At 48.9% G+C, this 22059-nt stretch overlaps 1 protein-coding gene across 3 annotated transcripts in view; it reads right to left on the minus strand.

Moving 5' to 3' along the window:
• The window catches only part of LOC143148359 (uncharacterized), a 506012-nt gene that overhangs the window by 118269 nt on the left and 365684 nt on the right, over positions 1-22059 (minus strand). For all 3 annotated transcript variants that reach the window (XM_076314644.1, XM_076314643.1, XM_076314645.1), the window contains 3 exons: positions 13453-13553; positions 13141-13358; positions 8803-8999 (listed from right to left, as the gene is read on the minus strand). In XM_076314644.1, coding sequence (XP_076170759.1) covers positions 8803-8999; positions 13141-13358; positions 13453-13553 — 516 coding nt within the window. The remainder of the gene's footprint in view (positions 1-8802; positions 9000-13140; positions 13359-13452; positions 13554-22059) is intronic.

The following is a 22059-nucleotide window of genomic DNA, read 5'->3' on the forward strand; positions in this document are numbered from 1 at the left end:
TCGGCTAATAAATACTCTGCATCTCTCGACTTTTTCAATGTATCTTTCGCTAAATTTCATTGTCGGTTAAACAATATTTCGCAATCTTTTTTGCTTTAATTTACGCACTAGGTTTATTTTTCTTTGTGTACTCATGGGTTTATTACCCTCGGTAAATAAATAAATAAACAGTCAATCGATCAATAAAACAAACAAACAAATAAATAAACACATAAATAAATAAACAACAAATAAATAAATAAACAAGGTACTCGCTTAGATCGCGGGCCCGGTCGATTATCCGGCCATTACGAAATCCGTTTGAGAGACGCTGAAAATGTCTCTACCGAGATTTCCTCGCGATCGAGACGCCGGTTCTCGGTTCGTCTCTCGATTCCCTCCCGCTTCGCGACTCTTGTAATGGAGAACGAGCCTGGTCGCGTGGGACGTTTCATTAACGAAGACGTCTCGTTAAGCGTTTCGAGGGACGTTATCGGCTGTACTCCGGTGATTTGGAAACCGAGACCACCGCCTGAACGCCGTATAATCCCGATGTAATTTTCCATTAGGAAACCAGCGTATTTTCGGGGGAGTCGTTGTCCCCCCCTCCCCGTCGATAATTACTCCTCCCCCCTTTCCACGTGACGACGCTCCTCCGGGTACGTTCGAGCCAGGCTACGAGAAACAGGGTCGTGCGGTACCGTGTTCGGACCTCGTTTCCAGCGGCTATGGCCGACGTTTAAGGTAATTTTAGAATACCGACTGCCACGGGGTCCCTCTCCCTCTTGCCGCGAGAGGCGTTGGAGAATCCGGGCGCCGGGACTGCGCCCGCGCTCGCGAAACCCGCAGGAATCCTGTTTTTTAAAGGGACTCTCTCGCCGCTGGAACGTGTTCCACCGCGGTCGCGGAATGCTGGAATCGTTGCGTCGAGAGCGCTCGCGCGCGCGACAACAATGTTTAGCCCGAATCCGGTAAAAGGGAAGGATCCGTGTCGTTAAGGAGATTGTTCGATGATTGCTCGCGTTCAGAGAAGGGACAATCGAGTCCACGTTGACAATTTTCTGTTTATGTATTGTGCGCGGTTCGAAAGAAGTCCTGCGAGACGAGATAGGAGTAAATTTAGTGTTGTTTCGGGGTCGAGGCGTCTTTTTGGGAAAGGAGAACCGATAATCGGATCCTTGTTTAAAATTTCTTCCCTATGTATTGTGCACGATTCGAAAGAAGTCCTGCGAGACGAAACAGGAGTATATTTGGTGTTGTCCTCGTCTAAGTTATCTCTGTTCGGTCTTGATGTGTTTCTTTAAGAAAGGAGAGTCGATAATCGAATCCTTGTTGACAATTTCTTCCCTATGTATTGTGCACGGTTCGAAAGAAGTCCTACGAGACGAAACAAGAGTAAATTTGGTGCTGTTTCGGTCTCGATGTGTCTCTTTGGGAAAGGAGAGTCGATAATTAAATCCTCGATGACAATTTCTTCCCTATGTATTGTGCACGGTTCGAAAGAAGTCTTTCGAGACGAAACAGGAGTAAATTTGGTATTGTTTCGGTCTCGATGTGTTACTATAGGAAAGGAGAGCCGATAATCGAATCTCCCGTGCCAATTTTCCTCTTGTGTACTGTACACATTTCGAAAAAAATCCTGCAAGACGAGATAGGAGTAAATTTGGCGCTGTTTCGACCTCGATACGTCTCTTTAAGAAAGGAGAGCCGATAATCGAATCCTCGATGACAATTTTCCTCTCGTGTACTGAGCACATCCCGAAAGAAGTCCTTTCGACTTCGATTGAAACAATTCCATCTCCATCGTTCTCGTCTACCGTTCACCGACGAAAAGAAGGCCAACGAGTGTTTACGCATCTCCGTTTTAGTTCACGGTCTACCATCTCCTAGTACGTTATTGGTGTTGGTCGAAAACTTTGACGAAACGGACCTCGCGCGCATTCTTCTCAGTTGCGTACAGTAGCAGTGTCTTCCTTATCGACCGAGAACCTTCACCGAACGTACTTCGCTACTTCGCTACACGTTTCTTCGCGAACCACCTGAACGTTCCTTCGGAATTTCAGCAATCTTTCGGTTCCTTCGTGCACCGATTTCCGCTCCTCAAGGAACTTGGTTCACATCGACGCGCGCGAACGAGGAACTCGCGCCGCGCACCCACGTTCCACCTGGAGCGACAGAGAGAGAGAAAGAAAGAGAGAAACGCGAGACCGTCAGAATGCCCAGAAGAACGTTCTCTCGCGATTTTCCCGCGCGAAAATGCTCGTGGGTCGCGAACACCGTTCCCCCTCTCCCGTATAATCCCGACGTCACTATCCAGGGGACAAGTTGCACCTTCGACGACCACCTGTACGTGTGCTCTCGCACACGCAGTCGCCGGGATTGCGCTCTCCGGAGAGTAATAGCCGCGCTGAAGAGAGAACGAGAGAAAGAGAGAGAAAAAGAGAGAGAAAGAGATCGTGGAGCGCGAATATTCGTGCGGACAGGTAGGCTGCGCGCCGACCGCGCGCTGTGCGCTGGTATAAATATACGAGAGACAGGAGGCGTGCCTATTTATAACGGTGATATCATCGACGATTACCTACGCTTTCGCGTGGACAATCGTAAATTCTGCCGGCAGAAGGGTGCGGGCCGATTTGAGACTTTACCGAGTAACTCTTTCTCTCTTTCTCTCTTTCTCTCTGTCGTTTCTCTCCGGTACCAGTGGTCTTTCTCCTCGTCTAAGTTATCTCTCTCTGTCCACGGGCCGCCATTATCCCGCGCGTTGCGGACGGCAGGCCGGGTGTGACTCAAAAGTTCGAGACGACTTCGACTCGGGGAACCGCGAGTAATTTAAGCTCGATCTACCGAGCTGCCCCGTGTGGGCACGGAATCCTTCGATAAAATTTACTCGGCCGGCTTCGAGAGTTCTCCGACCGCTCCGCTTGTTCCCGATCCGGGGTGTCTCGAGAGATTCGTAGATTCGTAGACGGTGTCGCAACCGCGCCGAGGACACCGAGATAGCTTCGATCGACCGTTCCTCGTAACGTGTATTCGCAAGAGGGGTGTGCTGTCGACGTTTCCCGACGCGACAGGATCCCTCTTAAGCGAGAACGCGCGTAGGTCGTTGCATTTCTTTCCAAGGTGTCGCCGTGCCGAGTTTTGACGTTGAATTTCTACCTTGATCGCCGATACGAGCGTTCACGAGACGGTAACGTGTTTTGGAGAGTCCTGTAGCGATCGTGACCAAGAGACACGGTCGACTTTGAGCGACGAATTGGCAAAAAAGAAAAATAGAGAAACAAAAGGATCGGTGCAAGTGAATGAAAAATCGTCCAAGGGATAACACGTGGGTAGATTCTGAACTATAGTAATAGAAAAATTGATGGATAATAGTGGACTGCGCGAAGGTTACAGGACTTTTAAATTATACGAAACGTGGTGAAATATTCTTAGCAATGGATTTTGTATTTATGATAGGAACGATGCAAATTTCTACAGAACTTTCTTTGTCGAGATACTAGTTGTCCAAGAGAGACGTCCAGATGCACTGGCGCTGGATATACAAGAAATAGGAGCAGTGTCTCTCGTAACGTTTACAAAGTGCTGGTAGTGCAGCAGAATACACGCACGAGTCTCGTGAATTTGTTAATAAGTAAAACGGTATAAAGACAGTAAGAACGTCGACGACCTCCCTGGACATCGATCGAGGATCGTTTGATCCTCATTCGAGTCATTTGATCGAGGATCCAAGCGAGCAATCGCAGAAAAGGAGGACAAAGCGATCGTTCGCCATTTTTCCAAACATCCGTCGCTTTCTTCGCGCAAAGAGCAAATTCTTTTAGCCAAAAGAAGGCATAAATATTAGTATTTTAACGATCAAAACTCGGTTGCAAGCGAGCAGTGTCGCATGGAGAAGTACAATCGTTAAACCGTTGCTTTTGACAAAAAGCGAGTCATCGTTTTGGTCTGTAACGAAACAAACTTCGAGGAGAAAGTTATTCGACACTGAAGTCGTTAACTAGAATCGATCATTACCTACATCGTACGCAGAAAAGATGCTAGAGAGCATGCTTAAACGTTGCGAAGCGATAATTGCAAAGGGGGGTGATTAAACCCCTTATTAAATCAACGTAGTATTAGATTTGTATACATACTTGCAATCTGTACAAATTAGTTTACGAAGAAAATTATTTTTCATCCCGACTTTGTATTCTTATCCGTACTAGATTGTTCACCAAGCTTCGTCGTCTTTTCCATTGTGAAAAAAATACTGTGGCATTTCGACATCGAACAATCATCTTTAGAAAAATAAAACTTCGACATTAAACAATACATTTAACTTCCAATTAAAATAATATTAACATATTAATAGATTTATAATGGCATATACAATTGTTAAATTAGGAGTTATCCTCCTTATAATTTTTATTTTAAATAATATTTTTTCTATGGTGGTTGATAGCTCCATTTCTCATCGAACGACAAAACTAATCGAGCAACCTATTACAATCACTGCGCTACCGGACACGCGAGCATCCCTGCACGTTATAACAAACGACACATTACGATCTGAACGTCCACGAGGACGAACAACCGATCGCGAATTCGATCTGAAATTTTGTAAAACTGTCGTTCGAGAACGCGATCGTTTCATCTGCCTGTAACGTTATAACAAACAACACATTACGATATGAAGATCCACAAGGAGGACGAACAACCGATCATGAATTCGATCAGAAATGTTCTAAAACTGTCGTTCGAGAACGCGATCGTTTACTCAGCCTGTAACGTTACAACAAACAACACATTACGATCTGAACGTCTACGAGGACGAACACCGATTGTGAATTCGATCAGAAATGTTCTAAAACTGTCGTTCGAGAACGCGATCGTTTAATCGGCCTGTAACGTTACAACAAACAACACATTACGATCTGAACGACCACGAGGAGGACGAACACCGATCGCGAATTTGATCAGAAATGTTGTAAAACTGTCGTTCGAGAACTCTATCGTTTAATCGGCCTGTAACGTTACAAAAAACAACACATGACGATCTGAACGTCCACAAGGACGAACAACCGCTCGCGAATTCGATCAGAAATGTTGTAAAACTGTCGTTCGAGAACGCGATCGTTTAATCGGCCTGTAAGGTAACCCAGCCACGATACCGACTCGTCTCTCGTCCGGCTCTCGACACCGTCCCGTGAAAATGTCGAAACTCGCGGCGAAGAGAAAGGCCTACGAGGACCAAAACCGCGTAGATTCGCGGTTACTTCGTTCCGTTTTAATCCCGCTACCCGGTTTGCCTCGAGAGCTGCTCAAGAGCGGTGTACGTCGCTCGATCGATTCGAAAAATATAACGGCCGGCTGTCGAGACGGCTACGGTCTCCCGAGGCGACGGGACGCGACGATCTCTCGAGCGTACCGAGAAAGAAAAGGACCCGACGAAGAAGTGCTCGCGCGCGAAACAGAGACCGAGTACCACTGTACCGTACACGTGTAAAAAGTAATCGTCGTGAAAAAGAAGCGAGCGATAAACGCGACGAAATGACGTTCCGGGGACTACGACGGCCGGTGGTCCCCGCGGCTTCGAACCAGGCCCGCGGATCGATCCGGGTGCGGTTACGCGCGAGGGGACACCGAAGAGTAGGACACTCGTCGACGAAAACCGCCCCGTACCACGAGGAACGAGCGTTCATCGCCACGGGGCGCGCGATCGCTCGCGTCCTCCCGTTCTCGACGTATTTATACGATCGTTCCTCCTCAAAGGGGGCGCTTAATAATCCAACCGGCGCTCCGGTCCGCTCGCGTGCTGCGGGGGATAACGTATACGGGGGAGACGGTAAAAAGCGAGCACCGCCACCCTTCTTCTTCGTTCCAGCGCCACCAGGCCAAATCAATTTTCGGCGGTGAACGTTCTGTCGGACCAGAGACGATGGTTCCGGAGGAAGGGTACGTTGCGTGCGCGATGAGTTATCGCTTGCTCGCTCGCTCGCTCGCTTGGATCGTTGTATTGTTGTTCCACGGTGTTGCCCGAACCGATGTCCGAACGATGTTAACCCGGCCCGCCTCGCACCGGTGGTCGGTATAACTTTCGTCGGATCTCGATCGTTTCGATGTTAACCTCGTCGTGACGGAGTGCGAGCACGCCGGAATTCACTCCGGACGCGACGAGAATTAACGAGCGCGTGTACGTCAACGAACGATAGAATTTGTGGCGTATAAGCGACGAATATGATTTCGTATCGGACGGAGCACTGAGAGACAGGGGAACTCGAGTTTCTTCAATCGGAGGGTTAGGTCGAGACAATGTTTAAAGGGCATTACTCCGAGACGAGGAACGGGTGAATTTTGTGAACGCTTTTTCTTTCTTTTTTTTTCAAGTAGTTAGTGAATGATAATTGTGGTCTTTTTAGGACAGTACGAATGTAACTTTTAGCTTTGTTTTATAATTTTGAGAAAGTAGATATCGTACAACATGGCCAAGTTGTTCGCTGGTCTATTCGAACTACTTCTGGTGAAGTAGTACGGTGATCGAATCGTTGACGAGAATCGGGAGGTTTGGAATAAAAAAAGTTTGTCGAGTCATGAACCGGAGACTTATCTAAAACTTAGCGGAAGATTTTTCGAAAATTTTAATAATTGTAGAAATGGTCGAAGTTTGAGGAGAAAACAAACATTTTCGTCCAAGAAGACGACTTTAAACGTTTACAGAAAATTAAGTAATCGATATATTTAAAAAATCGTACGCCGTATTGTAGAATATTCTATGCAAAATATCTCTAGAAAATTTGAACTAAATCGGATGCATAATTACAGAAATTTCGATCAGGTTGGAAGATACAGTTTCGAGATACAAAGTAGAACAAGTTTATTTATCGCTAAATGTTTGAACTTGGAAATATCTTTTCGACGCAAGATTCTACGCGTGTCAAACTAAAAAAACAATAAAAAGAAAAAAGAAACTTGTCAATATAGTGTCTCCTCTTAATCTCGGAAAAATAAAAAAACCTAGCTATATCGCTGATAGATTTCGGTATTGAATTGCAAGAAACGATTGCAACTAAATAACTATCGAAAACTAGATCCAGGATCCAGAATCGACGATCGATTCGGAGTAGGTGAAACGTGAACGATAAACGAGCTCGTTTAAACGATAAACGAGTTCCTCTTCTCGATCGCGGGCGTCCAGCTCGCGGATTCTCTTCGGCTTCGCGCCGAACTTAAGGCCGAGATGTCGAGAAACGGGTAAATTTTGCGAACGCTTTTTTTTTCAAATAGTTACTGAATGAAAAATGTGGTCTTTTTCGGATAGCACGAAAGTATAACTTTCAGCTTCGTTTGACAATTTTGCGAAAGTTTCGCACGCTCGCGAATAACTGCAACGTCGAAGCTGCACGCAACGAACGACTGTTGCACGGTTACAGCAACGAACGACGATCGTTGCCCGCATAACAACGCTCGTGGCAGCGCGGACACGAATCGGAAGCGATCGTTGTCGCAGACCGGACCGTTAGCCGTTTTCATCGATTATTCCGGACGTCGAGACCGACACTTCCTTCTCCGCGCGCGCTTGGAAGTCAATGTCGAGATCGATTCGAACGCTTATCGGGGGCGCGGACGTGCTCCCGATGCAACGGGAAGCATCGAGTTAATTATTCCCGCGACCGTGAACGGGATTTAACCCCTGCGCTCGCGAATGCGAGGAATGCGCGAAACCGCGGCCATTGTGACCGGATTTTTAATCGATACTCGACTTCGAGAGACCAACGAGTTGAATTTTGTTCGATCAACGAGTTCAGTAACTGTTTCAATTCGAATCTGGAAAATTTTATACCGAATGAAACTTTCACCTTTGATTTCCATCGCTGTTGGTATTTTTTACATTTCGAACGCACTTTAACTGTACACGATTAAGTAAACAAGTGCGTACAGGTGTAACGGTGACCAGTCGCATATGTTCGATACATCGAGTCCTCTTTGGTGCAAAAATGTTACATGTGAATGTTAAATGTGATTTTCTCCTTTCCTTTCCAAACGATTGTTTCTAAACTGGTATTTTCAAAAATACTTATTCGCAGAGATAGTAACGTTCGTTTGTTTTCAGAAGATTCGAATTCTCTTCTACCGATATTCCCATCAAACTACGAAATTCCGTTATCGTGAGTACGAGGACACGTACCTTCCGCACGTATAGACCTTCTTGTACGAAAACAGCGTGATAAAAACTCTTTCCCCCTATAAATTTGTAAAACGCTTCTCTCCAAAGTTCCACGTCGGGACAAAAACAAACAAAAAAGAATAGAAGAAAAGAATCACCCCGACGTGAACTTTCGTCGCGAAAAGACAAAGGACGCCCCTCCGCAACGAAGCTTGGTTCGGGTCGCATCGCATCGAACCCGATCCATCGGGTATTCTCGGTACTCGGGACGGGGGAGTGGTCTCGTGTTCGCGAACACCGAAACGACCCGAACGCTCCCCCACCCCCGTGATTCGCGAGTCCCGTGTTCCGCGATCGTCGCGGTCGTGAGTAAAAACTGCGCGCGTCGATCGTCGCGCGCAACGACACGATCCGCGAACGACGTTCGGTCGAGGTCGGTGAAAATCGGAGGGGGCGTCGTGGTTCTAACCGCGATCGCGCGGTACGCGAACTCCATCGATACTGGGTGCCCCGGGTCGACGAAAAGACGGTGGAATCGGCACGGCGAGGGTTCGGGCGGGCGGGCAAGAACGCCTCTCGTCCGGCGGCGATTCTCGTTTAAGGGTCATAAAGCGCGACGACAAGGGCTGAGGGCCGCTTGCGCTCGCAAAAAGGGAGCAATAAAATGTAAATGTACTCACATTCCTTGTTGCGATCCATGGCGTGTTGAAGCGGCGAGTCGTCGACCTCCGCCTTCGGCGGCGACTGATTACCCTCGGCCATCTCCGCCGCCGCGGATCCTGATCCTGGAACACCCGCGGTCTTCCTTCCTGCCACGTCCGCCGCTTTATCCTGCTGCGGCGAGGGCCTCGTGCCTTTCTTACCGTTTCCAGCGTCCCTGCGGGTCCGGGGGATCGCGGACCGAAACGAGCAAAACGTTCGCGTTTTGTGAATTAATCTTTCATACGCGTCGCCTTCGAATACGGGGGAACGGACCGGGGAGGATCCGGACCGTACGGGGGAGAGGGAATCACGGAACCAGCTGGACAAGGGGGTGTCGGTGCGGCAAGGGGGGTAGACGGGGGTAGGGGAAACCCGAGAACGCGTCGGCAAAACGAGTGTCAATCGGTCCCGTGGTCCATCGGTTCGGACCTGTGTTTTTGCCGATGATGAAGGAATGACGGATCAATCGACACTCGATCGACCGACGGACCGAGAACGTTTTCATCAGAAAGCGCCGAAAACGTCCTCTCCTCTCTCGTCCTCGCCGCGCGGCTCGCGAGTGACTGACCCCCTCGTTCCGACTCCCGGCAAGAAACACTACGACGGATATTACGGACCCCGACGATCGAACCAGTTTCCACGGGGGGCGCGACCGCGATTCTACTAGAACCGAGACAAGGGGACAATCGTCCGACCATTTTCGCCCGAATACTCCGCTCGAGGGTGTTTTTGTCCACCCTCCTACTCATCGGGACGCGAGCGCTCATTTTTGCTACCTTTGCGACCACCGACACGGAATTTTGATTTACTGTCTTTCCGTGGCTTCGTGGGAGCATAACTAAGCTCGTTGAAAACGTTAGAGGGAAATTCTGTTTCCAATTTTTGCGCGAAATTTTCCCTTGTCTTCGACAAACGAACGAGAAACTTATCAAAAGCAATTCCAATCCGCGAGATTCCGATTGTGACACAAAAATATTCGTTTTGCGTCTCTTGTACCCCGATCGCGATGTTAAATTAACGACGAGTCTCGTTCAGTACCTCCGAATCGCAACGTACACACGAGCTCGTAAAAAAAACGTTAGATGGAAATTCTGTTTGGAATTTTTCCGCGAAATTTCCTCCACTGTTCGACAAGCGATCGAGAAACTCATTAAAAGCAATTCCGATTCGCGAGATTCGTGTCGCGATAACGAAAGTTTCGTTTCGCCGTCTGTTTAACACCAACCGCGATGTTAAATTACCGAGTCTCGTTGAATACGTTAAGTACACGCACGCGTATTTTATTCGGAGGTTATTGGGTATCGGCGAAGTCGTCTCATACCTACTCCAGAATTTCCTGCGCGTTTACGTGGATTTTGTTATCGTAACGAATCTGAAAATCCGCAAGTGTAATCGCTGGACGGTCTCACGGGATATTTAGGAACGCGCGCGATGCAGATTCGATCGCAACCGGGCGCCAATGGAATTTTGTCCACCCGCTTATCGGCATTCCTCTGCAACCCTACTTCGAAACCACCCCGTGTGGAATGTCGCGTACACGCGTCAGCTAATTCGGTCGGTTTCTCGTGTCGAAAAAATTCCCAATTATCCGCGCGTGTACAAGGTACGCGCGACCAACGTTCGGATCTCCGGGAAAGAACACACTCGATCGAGGACGAAACGAAAGCGTCCAACTAGAGTTTATCGGAGAACAGGTATATCCTCGCGACGCTCGAAGAGTCCTCGATTGGCAACTTTGTCGCTACCTGGTTCCGCAAGTACGCGTCGTTATCGTTTTCATTATCGTGGCGTTATTTACGTTCAATCGCGCGCCACGGTCGGGTTAGGTGGATTTCTCGCGAATCTCGGAAGCGGTTTTTCGCGAGATGATTTACCACGCGCGATAGCCCCCGATGTTAACATCGATACGCTTTATCCACGAGCGGAACATTCCGCAGCGGCCACCGCGAGGTCCTCCGCGCGTACCAGACCACTTAAGAACGCGCGCGTTGATCCGCGCGTGCTCGTTTCGCGATCCCTCCTCGTACGAACGAGACGCGCGGGGGGACGAAACGGAGAATTTACGCGCGTTTACCGTATCTCGAGACCCGCGTCTCGAGGGGCGACCACGCGGTTAAACCGTGATAGTCAACCCTCCGTGGCCCCCTCGTCCCCCTTCTCGTTACGCGAGCGGTCACACAGACCGAATAAAATGTCACGGGAAGATAACGAGGCGTCGTAACCGCCGGTGGAAAGTTCAGATAAAATTACACACGGTCGATTAAAAATATTTCAAGCCGGGCTGAGGTGCCGGACGACGATCAAGCGTTTCGCGCTCGTCACAAACCGGAGATAGGAAGCCGGTCGTTAGGAGCGTTTACGTTCGAGCGGAACGATTACTCGGGGGGAACCAGGGGCCTCGATTGTAAATTACCGCTCGATAGGGGGACCGTGGAACATCCCCCCTTAGGGGTACGGGCTCAGTTTATCGCGAGACAATTTCGCAAGGCCGCGACGACGACCGACACCACTTAATAGAAATAATCAGCTCGAGCCGCGGGGCTTTATTAATGTTATCGCGCGGCGGGTGTTGCGCGCACGATATTGACCGCGTCGACTCGACGACTATCGCGATACGCTCGCGAACGACGATTCGATGCGTAAGTATCGAACGATATTCCCGCGCATCGGATAACACGGTGTCGAACACGAGTGTGGAGACCAGATTGCGAGAGTTTCTCGAACGGTGTGTTCCAGAGAGTCGAGACACGTTGTTCCGCGCGATGGAAAGTTCGCGCGTTACGATCAGAGGAGTAGTACGCGAATAAACGAGCTGAGGATGTGAACATTTTAGTCGGAGATGTCGAGAATTCGCGAGAAATGAAAATAAAGAATGTTTTCGATGAAAAACTTAGTTAGATGTTAGGTGGTATTTTTCTCGATTAGAAACTTATTTAGGTTTTACTTTTCAGATGTATTTTTCTCGATTGAAAACTTACTTAGGTGTTACTTTTAACGAATTTTTCTCGATTGAAAACTTACTTAGGTGTTACTTTTAACGAATTTTTCTCGATTGAAAACTTACTTAGGCGTTACTTTTCAGATATTTTTCTCGATCGAAAACTTACTTAGGTGTTACTTTTAACGAATTTTTCTCGATTGAAAACTTACTTTGGTGTTACTTTTAACGAATTTTTCTCGATTGAAAACTTACTTAGACGTTACTTTTCAGATATTTTTCTCGATCGAAAACTTACTTAGGTGTTACTTTTCAGATGTTTTTCTCGATTGAAAACTTACTTAGGTGTAACTTTTAACGAATTTTTCTCGATTGAAAACTTACTTAGGTGTTACTTTCCAGAAATTTTTTTCGATTGAAAACTTACTTAGGTTTTACCTTTCAGATATTTTTCTCGATTGAAAACTTACTTAGGTGATACTTTTAACTAATTTTTATTCGATCGAAAACTTGTTTAGGTGTTACTTTTCAGATATTTTTCTGGATTGAAAACTTACTTAGGTGTTACTTTTCAGATATTTTTCTCGATTGAAAACTTACTTAGGCGTTACTTTTCAGATATATTTCTCGATTAAAGACTTATTTAGATGTTATTTTTCAAGTACATATCTTTCCCGCGCGATATCGCGTATACATTGAATCGCTGGAAACAATTTTCGACGATACTGCTCTTGGAGTTTCGTTCATTTTGCAAAACTAATTCCACGAATTTTCTACCATCGTAGTTGCGGAAAGTTTCAAAACAGTTCTCGAGGTAAAAATGTTCCCTCCGTAAAAGTAACCGCGAGAATATTTTTCAAAGAGTACAACTTTGAACGAAATTGCGATAGTAATAATAGTTTCTTCCGATCCCCGAGTTGGAACATAGAAACGGGTTTGATTCGACATCGATCGGGTTACGAGGTGTATTTTATCTCGCGTTTCGAAGGATCAGTCGCTCGACGAGTCGCGCTTCTCGAAGTGTTTCAATAACACGGGCACTTGGACGCGATTCGATTGCTACGCTGCTCAAAACCATCAAAGAAGTTGGAAAATTCTTTCTGTCCTTTACACAACGGTGTAAAATTGGTGTTCCGTAACGAATGGGCAAAATTTCGTCCGATAAACAACGAACAGAGCCAACGTCTACCGATTTATTCGCGCGGTTCGATTCGAGTTTCAATTTCGATTCGACGACTACAGAAAATCATTGATCGTTGAAAATTTTCAACAAGTTTCAAAAGTGTTTTCCACGCGAGCGATGAACATACTCGAACGAACCCTCGGTCGTATTTTGAGCAGCGCGACGCTAGCGAGGAACGGCTGTGCAAATAATCACCTCTCGTCTTTGGATTCGCGCCTGGCTTCCTTCCTGTCCCTCTCCTTGTCCTTGAGGCTGTCCGCCCTCTTCGCCTTGGACTTCGACTTGGAATCACCTTTGGCGACCTTGTGCTCAAGGACGGTGCTGGAGTCGGCGGCCACGGTGCCCTCGGTGTTCGACTGACCACCGGAAGTGCTCGACGAAGAGGAGGTCGAGGCTCGGGTGTTAGTATAGTCCTGCACGAGGAGCGTACCTCGTTATCCGGGATTCGTTCAAGGACGCTGGAAGGCCACCGATCGCAAGCGGGACGGGAAAGGGCAAGCAGCTTACCTTAAACCACTCCGGGTATATAGCGCTGATGGTGTCCAGAAGATCCTGATCGAGTTGAATCCTCCAGAACGGGGAGCCGCTGTCCAACCTGTGGCCAGACTCTGCAACAACAACCACGAACGTTACCGATCGTACATACTTCAAAAACCGTGGAAATTGTTCAACTGTTCCAACAACCGTGCCACCGATACCCGTAAAACGTCCGTTCCCTTTCGTTTCGTTGCGTGTTCGATTCTCGACGCGGTCCAACGACCCGAAAAATCACCACCCCCGACAAAACGTCCGTCGAATCGAAGACAAAGGGTTCCGTGGACGACATAAATCGTTTCGGCGAGGATCCACCGTCTCGTATTCTAGCCTCGGTGGTAGATCTTCCCCGTGTATCGCGTCGCGGCAATAAAATGCTCGATGGACCGGAGCGAACGGTGGTTTTTTTCAATCGAGCGGAGCGGTGGGGTGCAGAGACGGTGAGTTTCTTAGCGGATCGGCGACCCCATCGATCACAGGGGCGAATTCGACGCGATTAAATATAGGATTTAGAGTGTGCAAGCGTACGACCCACCGCGCGAAGGCTGACCGGTCGGGCCCTTAGGAGTCATTCCCACCGCATAAGGGCTAATGGTACCCCGACGACCAATAGCCCGAAGGCGTATCAAAACCTCGCGGAATGCCGACCGAGCCGTTTCTTTCGTGGATTCCGCGGGATTCCCTGCCTAATTTAAACGTTCGTCCCTGCCGGCCGCCGGTGGAAGGGATCACCTCTGGACACGGAGCAGACGAAGGACGAGAAATCTCTCCGGGAGTGGGCTGCCGGCACTGGGGCCGAGGGGACGGGGGCCGGAACACCTCGTTACGACGACATTCTACGGCCGAGACGCGTGCCCTGCCTTCGTGATCGAGCCAACGAACAGAGGGGGAACGTTGCCAGGGGGCGGGAACGGAGATCGGAAAAAGGAGGAAGAGGGCTCCCGCGGGACTTTCGGACTCCTTACCCGACAGAAAACACGGCTACGATCCGTGATCCAGGACCGGTGAATAACCGGGGAAAAACTACCTTTTCTCTTGCTTTTTCACCGCGAGGCTTCGTTAGGACGATCGGGACCTATATGGAGACCATGTCGGGGGACGATTGAATTTCGGGGGCTAAGTTTCTATTCCTCGATCATCGTGATTTCCACCTCACGGGTATCGAGGGTGGTATTCGGACGAGGATGAAGGCGTCACCGAGATGTCGATGTCAAGAAGAGCGCCTCGAGTCCGTGGAATTTGTATTTTTCACTCTTCGATGCAGAGGGAGAATGCCGTAACCGCGTCTTTCGAAATTAATTACGGAGGAATAGTTTCTTGAGAAAGAGTTGCAACGTTACAAACGCTTGTACACTACCCACGTTCGCGGGTGCGTTCGGCGAGAGGTCTTCGACTACTGTCCGTTCGCCAGAAGAAAACCAACGAGTGTTTGTATCCTAGCTTTGGTAACCTACCGTGTTCTAGGTCGCTGTTGGTTGATATTGGCCAAGGACCGTGACGTAGGTGGTACGAACGGTGGTAGAGGAGTCAGTAAACTGTGAACCAGAGGATGCTTGTTACCCTTCTTTCCACGGAGGGACAGTAGTTAGAAGCTAACTATACAATAACACTCTTCGAGAGTAAGTTAGCAAAGCCTCGACTATCGAATCGCAAACTGTAGTCGCAGACTGACCTATACAAGCTTCTCCTAACTTTGGTAAGTGTTCTACTCGCTGGAAAAATAAACACGAGTCGATCTTTGGCACCGTTTGACGATGGTAGGGTAGCCTGTGAATATTCGTCAGCCTTTTCGTGGAGGGAGGATATTCAGAAATACACTATACAACATCCTTTCAGAGCAAGATAGTAAAGGCTCGACTATGCAAACTGTAGTTGGACACTGACCTATACAAACTTCTCTTAACTTTGGTAAATGTTCTACTCGCTGGAAAAATATACACGAGTCGATCTTTGTCACCGTTTGACGATGGTAGGGTAGCCTGTGAATATTCATCGGCCTTTTCGTGAAGGGATATTCAGAAACAAACTGTACAACACCCTTTGAGAGCAAGATAGTAAAAGCTCGACTATGCAAACTGTAGTTGCACACCGACCTATACAAACTTCTCTTAACTTTAGAAAATGTTCTACTCGCTGGAAAAACGAAAACGTACCGCAATCGTTTGAAAACCCCGGTAAATTCCAAGCTCCCTCGAGGTGCAAAAGTTCACTTTCGCGCTTCAAAGAGAATTCAAACAGGAAGTCACGGAGTGGCGCGCTCGTTTAAAACACGGTATCGGTCAGAAGGGAAACGGTTCGGTTTTGGCGACCACGGGGCAGGTTGACGTCCATGTTGATTCCAAGGGGGAATGTAAGATTTCACCTTAACCCAATAAGTGATTAGTGGGCCGCGGTGCCGGGTAGAACGGAATAAATGCTCAATCAGTATGCGCGCGCCGGACAATCCGCTGTAAATCACGCCGTGAATCATTCGTCGACATAAATCCTAGTCTCTCTCGGGACTGATCAATGCGATCCCAACCGGTCCCACACATCGGTTAAACGGCTGTACACGGCGTCGTTTACGGGACACGTCGCGGGTCCAACCCGTGTGCCTAAGAATCTCTTAGGTTCGAGCGTAAAAAGCGTCGCCGATGGCAACGGCCTAATAGCGCCGATTCGAGGGGACGACGACGACGACGAGGATCGGAAACGATGCATCACGGGCCCCGATCGGTGATGCCTCGATCGGATAACGGCCGCGACAGTCTCTCGCCACGGATTGTTGCTTACGGTTAACGACACTTCACGGTTCGCCCGGGCCGGAACGCTCGTATCCAAACGAACGTTCGACCGGTCAGGGTTGGATTCGGTTTTCTCGATTGTATCGAGAATCACCACGAAACGTTCAATTTCGACTGGATGGAGTACCGTTGCTGCGACGTCGAATCGGTTACAAAGTCGAGATTACCCACGACACGGTACACGAGGTATTAATGGCAACGATGTAAAACGCAAATATTCCCAACTGGTTCCTGGCCGCTATCCAAGGTCCCCGCCGGTCGACATAATTACGATAATATAGAGATACACGGCCTCGATCTTCCCCATCGAATACTAATTGCCTTCCGTATCGTTCCCCTATACATCATCCGAATAAACCAACCGCTACTGGTTTCGCGCGGTAAGCGGGAAGGACGATCGACTAGTTCCACGTGTGGAAGAAAAAAAGCCGAGGGACCGATCCGATGATCCACGGGTGCCTCGTCCTCGTGGAACACGACCACTCGTCGAGGCGCGACTCGTCCCCGAGCCACGAGGGGTGGCGCGCAAGAACGCTCCCCGGGACCGCGAAAACAATAACAAACCGTCGATGAGTGGGTTCGGGGGGGCAACGGGACGATCGGATCGGGGACCACGAGAAACCTCAACCCCCTCCCCCTTTGGTGAACGTATTCCGTGGAAGATCCCGAATGCGAAATGCATTCCTTGGAAGCGGCCACGAGGATCGCTCGCGGCCACGTCGAAATTCGGGCAAATAAATCTCGCGCTTCGCTCGGCCTCCTTCTTCTCCCTCGCGGACCACTCTCCGCTTCGCGTCACCGTCCTCCTACTCCTCCACCTTCCTCCTACCTACTCCACTCGTTCGTGATCCTTCGATCTTCGATCCGCTTGCACACCGACGCGATCCTCGTCCGCGGAACATGCTCGCGAGTATACGTACACGTGTACCGGCGTACACACCTAACCGACTACCTTTTATACAGGGTGGCGAGCTTTCGATTCGGCACTCGAAGACTCTCCTCACGGACTACGTGGTTCCTTTCGTGATTCGGACGTCCGACGAGACGTGGAATTCCGAGTGTTCCCGCTCGGGTACCACTTCAGGTGACATCCGAGTGTCGGCTCGTCTAGCTTCGTCGTTGACACGATCATTGGCTCGCGTTTCTGTAATCGGGGAACGACTTTCGTCTGGTCGAAGATCACTTCGAACGAGGCCCCTCTCTCGCTTGGAATTATCCTGGCTCTCGAAACGAAAGTGTCCCATTATCGCTGTTATTACATGTTTGTTTTTTTTTACTCGTTCTTAGAACGAACTACCTCTGGAACCACCGGTACAGTTGTTTCGAGAATTTTCGATCGACACTCTACGGCTCTAGGGCTTCCAATTGATTCAACTTTCGAGATCGTTAGAGAAGTTTCTCAGTCACGGAGACTCGTTTCTACTAGTTCTCGTACGGTATTTTTCCTCGATCGTTCGGAGAATTCCCGAACCTCGACGTAGGCCTCTGGAACCGAGCGACTCTTAACGCGGAGGTGATCTTTCGTTACGTACCGATCCGTTCATCCTATTTTCATAATAGTCGATGGATCCACTTGTAGAACTCTCGTGCATGATCGTTTCAAAAATTCCTGATCGGTATCTCTCGGTATTGGAACATCGAACGAATCTTTAATATCGTTGGAGAAATTTTCCCTTCGATGATAACGATTCTCGATCTCGTTGGCAGCTGGTTCTCCTGCTACGTCTAGACACAAATATCGAAACGTTCCCCTTTACTCAGTCCCCCGAAGTTTCTCCTCTGTTTCCTCGAATCAACGATCGAAAAGTAACGCGGTCTCCGCGACAAACACCCTGTACAGGAACGTACACGTGCACGGATAGGTCCGGCGGTAGGTAGGGTAGGGTAGGGTGTGTGGAGTGTGTGGGGTGGGAGGGTATCGTGTGTGCCACGTGTGCGTGGCAGGCGCATGTGCGTACAGGCGAGCACGTGCGTGTTCACCCTTGCGTTCGACTCGGGGCTCTGAGTCACTCTCTCGTCAGGGCCTGCGCTTGGTAGCCGCGAAAAACTGCACGCTGCACTTCGGGAATGTCGTTGGCATGTACAGGGTGTTCCCCTTTGCTGCCGTCTGCCTCACCGGCAAGAACAGCGGACGGTTCGCCTCGGGATTTCTCTTCCCCCTTTCTTCTGATACTTTTTTCCGACGTTCTCGATCCCTTTCGGAGAACCGCCGCGTCGTGGACTCTTCCTACTATCGACGATCCGACACGGGGGACGTTGCACCGCGGAGAAAACCTCGTGGAAAACCGTCCCGGTGTTTTACTCCGCGTGGGTGGAAGATAATACGCGACCTTCGAGGATCGTACAGAGATCTCTGGAGAGACTCGAGGAGCGTTAGGTTCAAGGAGAAAATGGTCGTCATTTTTCCGAATTACGGCCAATTTTTTAACGAAACTACCAAGGTGTATCTTGCGCCAGAGGAGAAGTTTTGTAGAGTTTCTTTGGATGCAACGCGAGAACTTTCAGAGATCTCTAGAGAGGCTAGGATTGCACCGGTTCTGGGAGACAGAGCTCGCAAGTGACTGAATTGATCGTGGCTATTTTGAAAATTAATCCGGAAGTTGTATCCTGCGGGGATTTTACACTAGAGGATGAATTTTGCAGAGTTTGCTTGGATGTAACGCGAGAACTTTCAGAGATCTCTAGAGAAGCTAGAATTGCACCTGTTCTGAGAGAAAGAGCTCGCAATTTTTTTGAAAATTAATCCGGAAAGAAACCGAGCCCGTGATTTCGTTCGCGCGAGTATCCGTGGCAAGAAAATATTCGATTCCAAGTGAGTGTCACTCGGATGCAACACTAGATTCCTAGAGGGGTCTAGGATTGCACCGATTTTGGCAGAAAGAGTTCCCAATTACCCTAATCGATAATGGAAATTTTCAAAATTCCTCAGTCGAAAAGGATCGTGGGATTTCACTCGCGCGAGTGTCAACGATAAGAAAATATTCGATCCCAAGCGAGTGTTACTCGGATGCAACACTAGATTCCTAGAGGGGTCTAGGATTGCACCGATTTTGGCAGAAAGAGTTCCCAATTACCCTAATCGATAATGGAAATATTCAAAATTCCTCGAAGTCGAAAAGGATCGTGGGATTTCACTCGCGCGAGTGTCAACGATAAGAAAATAATCAATCCCAAGCGAGTGTCACTCGGATGCAACGTGAGATCCCTAGAGAGGTGTAGAATTGCACCGATTTTGGCAGAAAGAGTTCCCAATTACCCTAATCGATAATGGAAATTTTCAAAATTCCTCCAAATCGAAAAGGATCGTGGGATTTTACTCGCGCGAGTGTCAACGATAAGGAAAATATTCGATCCCGAGCGAGTGTCACTCGGATGCGAGAAAAGGGGCACCGGGGATCCCTGAAGAGGGCCGTTGTCGAGGACCGCCGCGATTCCGGGAGAAAATGCTCGCAATTGGTCGAATTAATCGTGGCAATTTTGAAAATTGACCCCCTCTCTTGGATAACCGGATCCCGCGTCAGTATACGCGTCCCATGGATCCTCTTCGATGTTCCCTCGATGACTTATTACCCCAGCGAGACTCTTCTCCGCTGTTTTTTTTCCTTCTTTCTCCCGTACTCTCGTCGAGAGATTATTTAGCACTCCATTTGTCGGCGGCATTGCCGGATTATAGAGCATCGAGATCGACCCAGTTGGGAGGGACGCTCTCTCTCTCTCTGTCATTCTTTCTTTCTCTCTCTTTCTCTATTGGGCCTCCAGCTGGTCGGTGTTCTCTTTCCTCTCTCGCGAATGCATGTGCAGACGCTCGTGGCCGGGCGCGCGCGGTTCACAGTACGCCGAGTTAAGTGCACGCGTTGTTATTTCCACGCTCGCTCGCATAGTCGAAACGATGCTCGGCGTCGCGGCGGTGTTGTTGTTTGGACTGGCTTGATTGACCGTTTCATCTACTTCTAAGCGGCTTTTGTGCCGGATAAAACTCGACGTTCCTACACAGACGTTGGCTCCCGCTGGCTGTTTACTCGAAGATGCATCACGGATTCTACCTGGCAAACGCTGGTTTACATTTCTACTTGGCGATGCTCGGCGCTTCTACTCACCGGGATACCGTCTACGCTTCGCAACGCTTGGCATTTATACACCGCGACTCGAAAAGCTCGAGGTTTCTACTTACGTAATCGCGTGTCACGAGCCCGTTTCACGGTGGAAACTTATGCTCGGGATTGTAGGACACGACGGGAGAAAAATTCTCGGTTTTCCGACTCGAATCTTTTACTTCAATTTTCGGTGTTCGAGCTGAATTCTCTCCTCGAAGTTCTCTCGTCTTCTTCTCCGTTTTTCGTTACTCTCGCGTCGTTCTTCGGTGTCGAGCACAATACGCCAATTTGGATACCAACCGAATATTTTTCCTAAAATTCCATTCTGACGAGAAATCGAGAACCATGAAAGTATTCACTCCCTGGTATCGACCACTAGGTTTTGCTCGGAACTAGTTCTCTCAAAGTATTCGAATCATCGACCATGGATACAGAGAACCCTGAACTCCGGTCTCCGACACTTCAAAGATGTTCACAGTTAAAAGAATCTTAACGAACAATTCCACTAGAGATTCTGAATAGATCCAGAGACCAACGAAGACAATTCCCCGACAATTCAAAGATGTTCACAGTTAAAAGAAGCTAAACGAACAATTCCACTAGAGATTCTGAATAGATCCAGAGACCAACGAAGACAATTCCCCGACAATTCAAAGATGTTCACAGTTAAAAGAAGCTAAACGAACAATTCCACTAGAGATTCTGAATAGATCCAGAGACCAACGAAGAGTTCCGCGCCCAGTATTCGTAATTACCTAGGTTAATGCGCCGTTAACCCCATTGATCCGAAGATCGCGAACCAGAAACGTGTATCCACCGTTACTAAGCGGTTTCGATGACACTTGCGTCCTCTCATCGGAGAATCTTAGACTCTAGCGCGTCATTTTCACCGCTAGAGTTTAACGAACAATCGACGAAGACACCGATGAACTTCGATACTCGATCTAGCCCTTATCCAACCTGTCGGAACCCTGGAACTACGTTGCGGTTCCCCACGGACATCGACAACTTTGTTTCTTTCTCGGCCGTGGAATCTCCATCTGGTAACCTCGCAACGAGACAGCGTGTCCTCGTAGCAAGTTGCTCGACGAGGCGCTGAGGGTGAGGCTCCAGGGGGAGAGGCAGTGGTAGACCTCGAGGGAAACCGAAGAAAGCCAGAGGTGCACCCACAATAGCCGTGCTTCGGCGCTCATTAGAGACGGGGGTCGTAGGTCGAGTGGAACCGGCGCTTTGTGCTTCGTTCCTGTAACTCGGGTACAAACGGTGTCCACGCAGGAGGACGCCCTTTTCTGCCGTACGGGAAACAACCTAACCGATCGTGTACGATCCTTTTCGCCGAAAGTCAACCGGCGTTAATGAACGAACTGTTATTGAGCTCGTTGGGCGTCGTCCGGGGTGTCCCAAATAGAGAGCAGAACGTACGCAAACAACGGGATCGGACTCGCTGGGGATAAATTCGCTTCCGGGTAACGTGGTAACGCGATCCACCGTGATTCACGACGACCACGCGGATTTCCATAGAGCTTCTCGAGCTTCTTCCCGTCCCGTGGGACACAGTTTCGACTCTTGGGTGAACTTACGACAAAACGATGACGAAGGAACTTCCGATAGGACTTCTAATAAGTCTCGCGGGACGTCTGGTTGAACTCGCGGAACACCCAGGAGGATTTCTAATGGAACTTCAAGGACTCCTAATAAGGCAC

This window comes from Ptiloglossa arizonensis, chromosome 6, assembly GCF_051014685.1.
Source record: "Ptiloglossa arizonensis isolate GNS036 chromosome 6, iyPtiAriz1_principal, whole genome shotgun sequence".
NCBI lineage: Eukaryota > Metazoa > Arthropoda > Insecta > Hymenoptera > Colletidae > Ptiloglossa > Ptiloglossa arizonensis.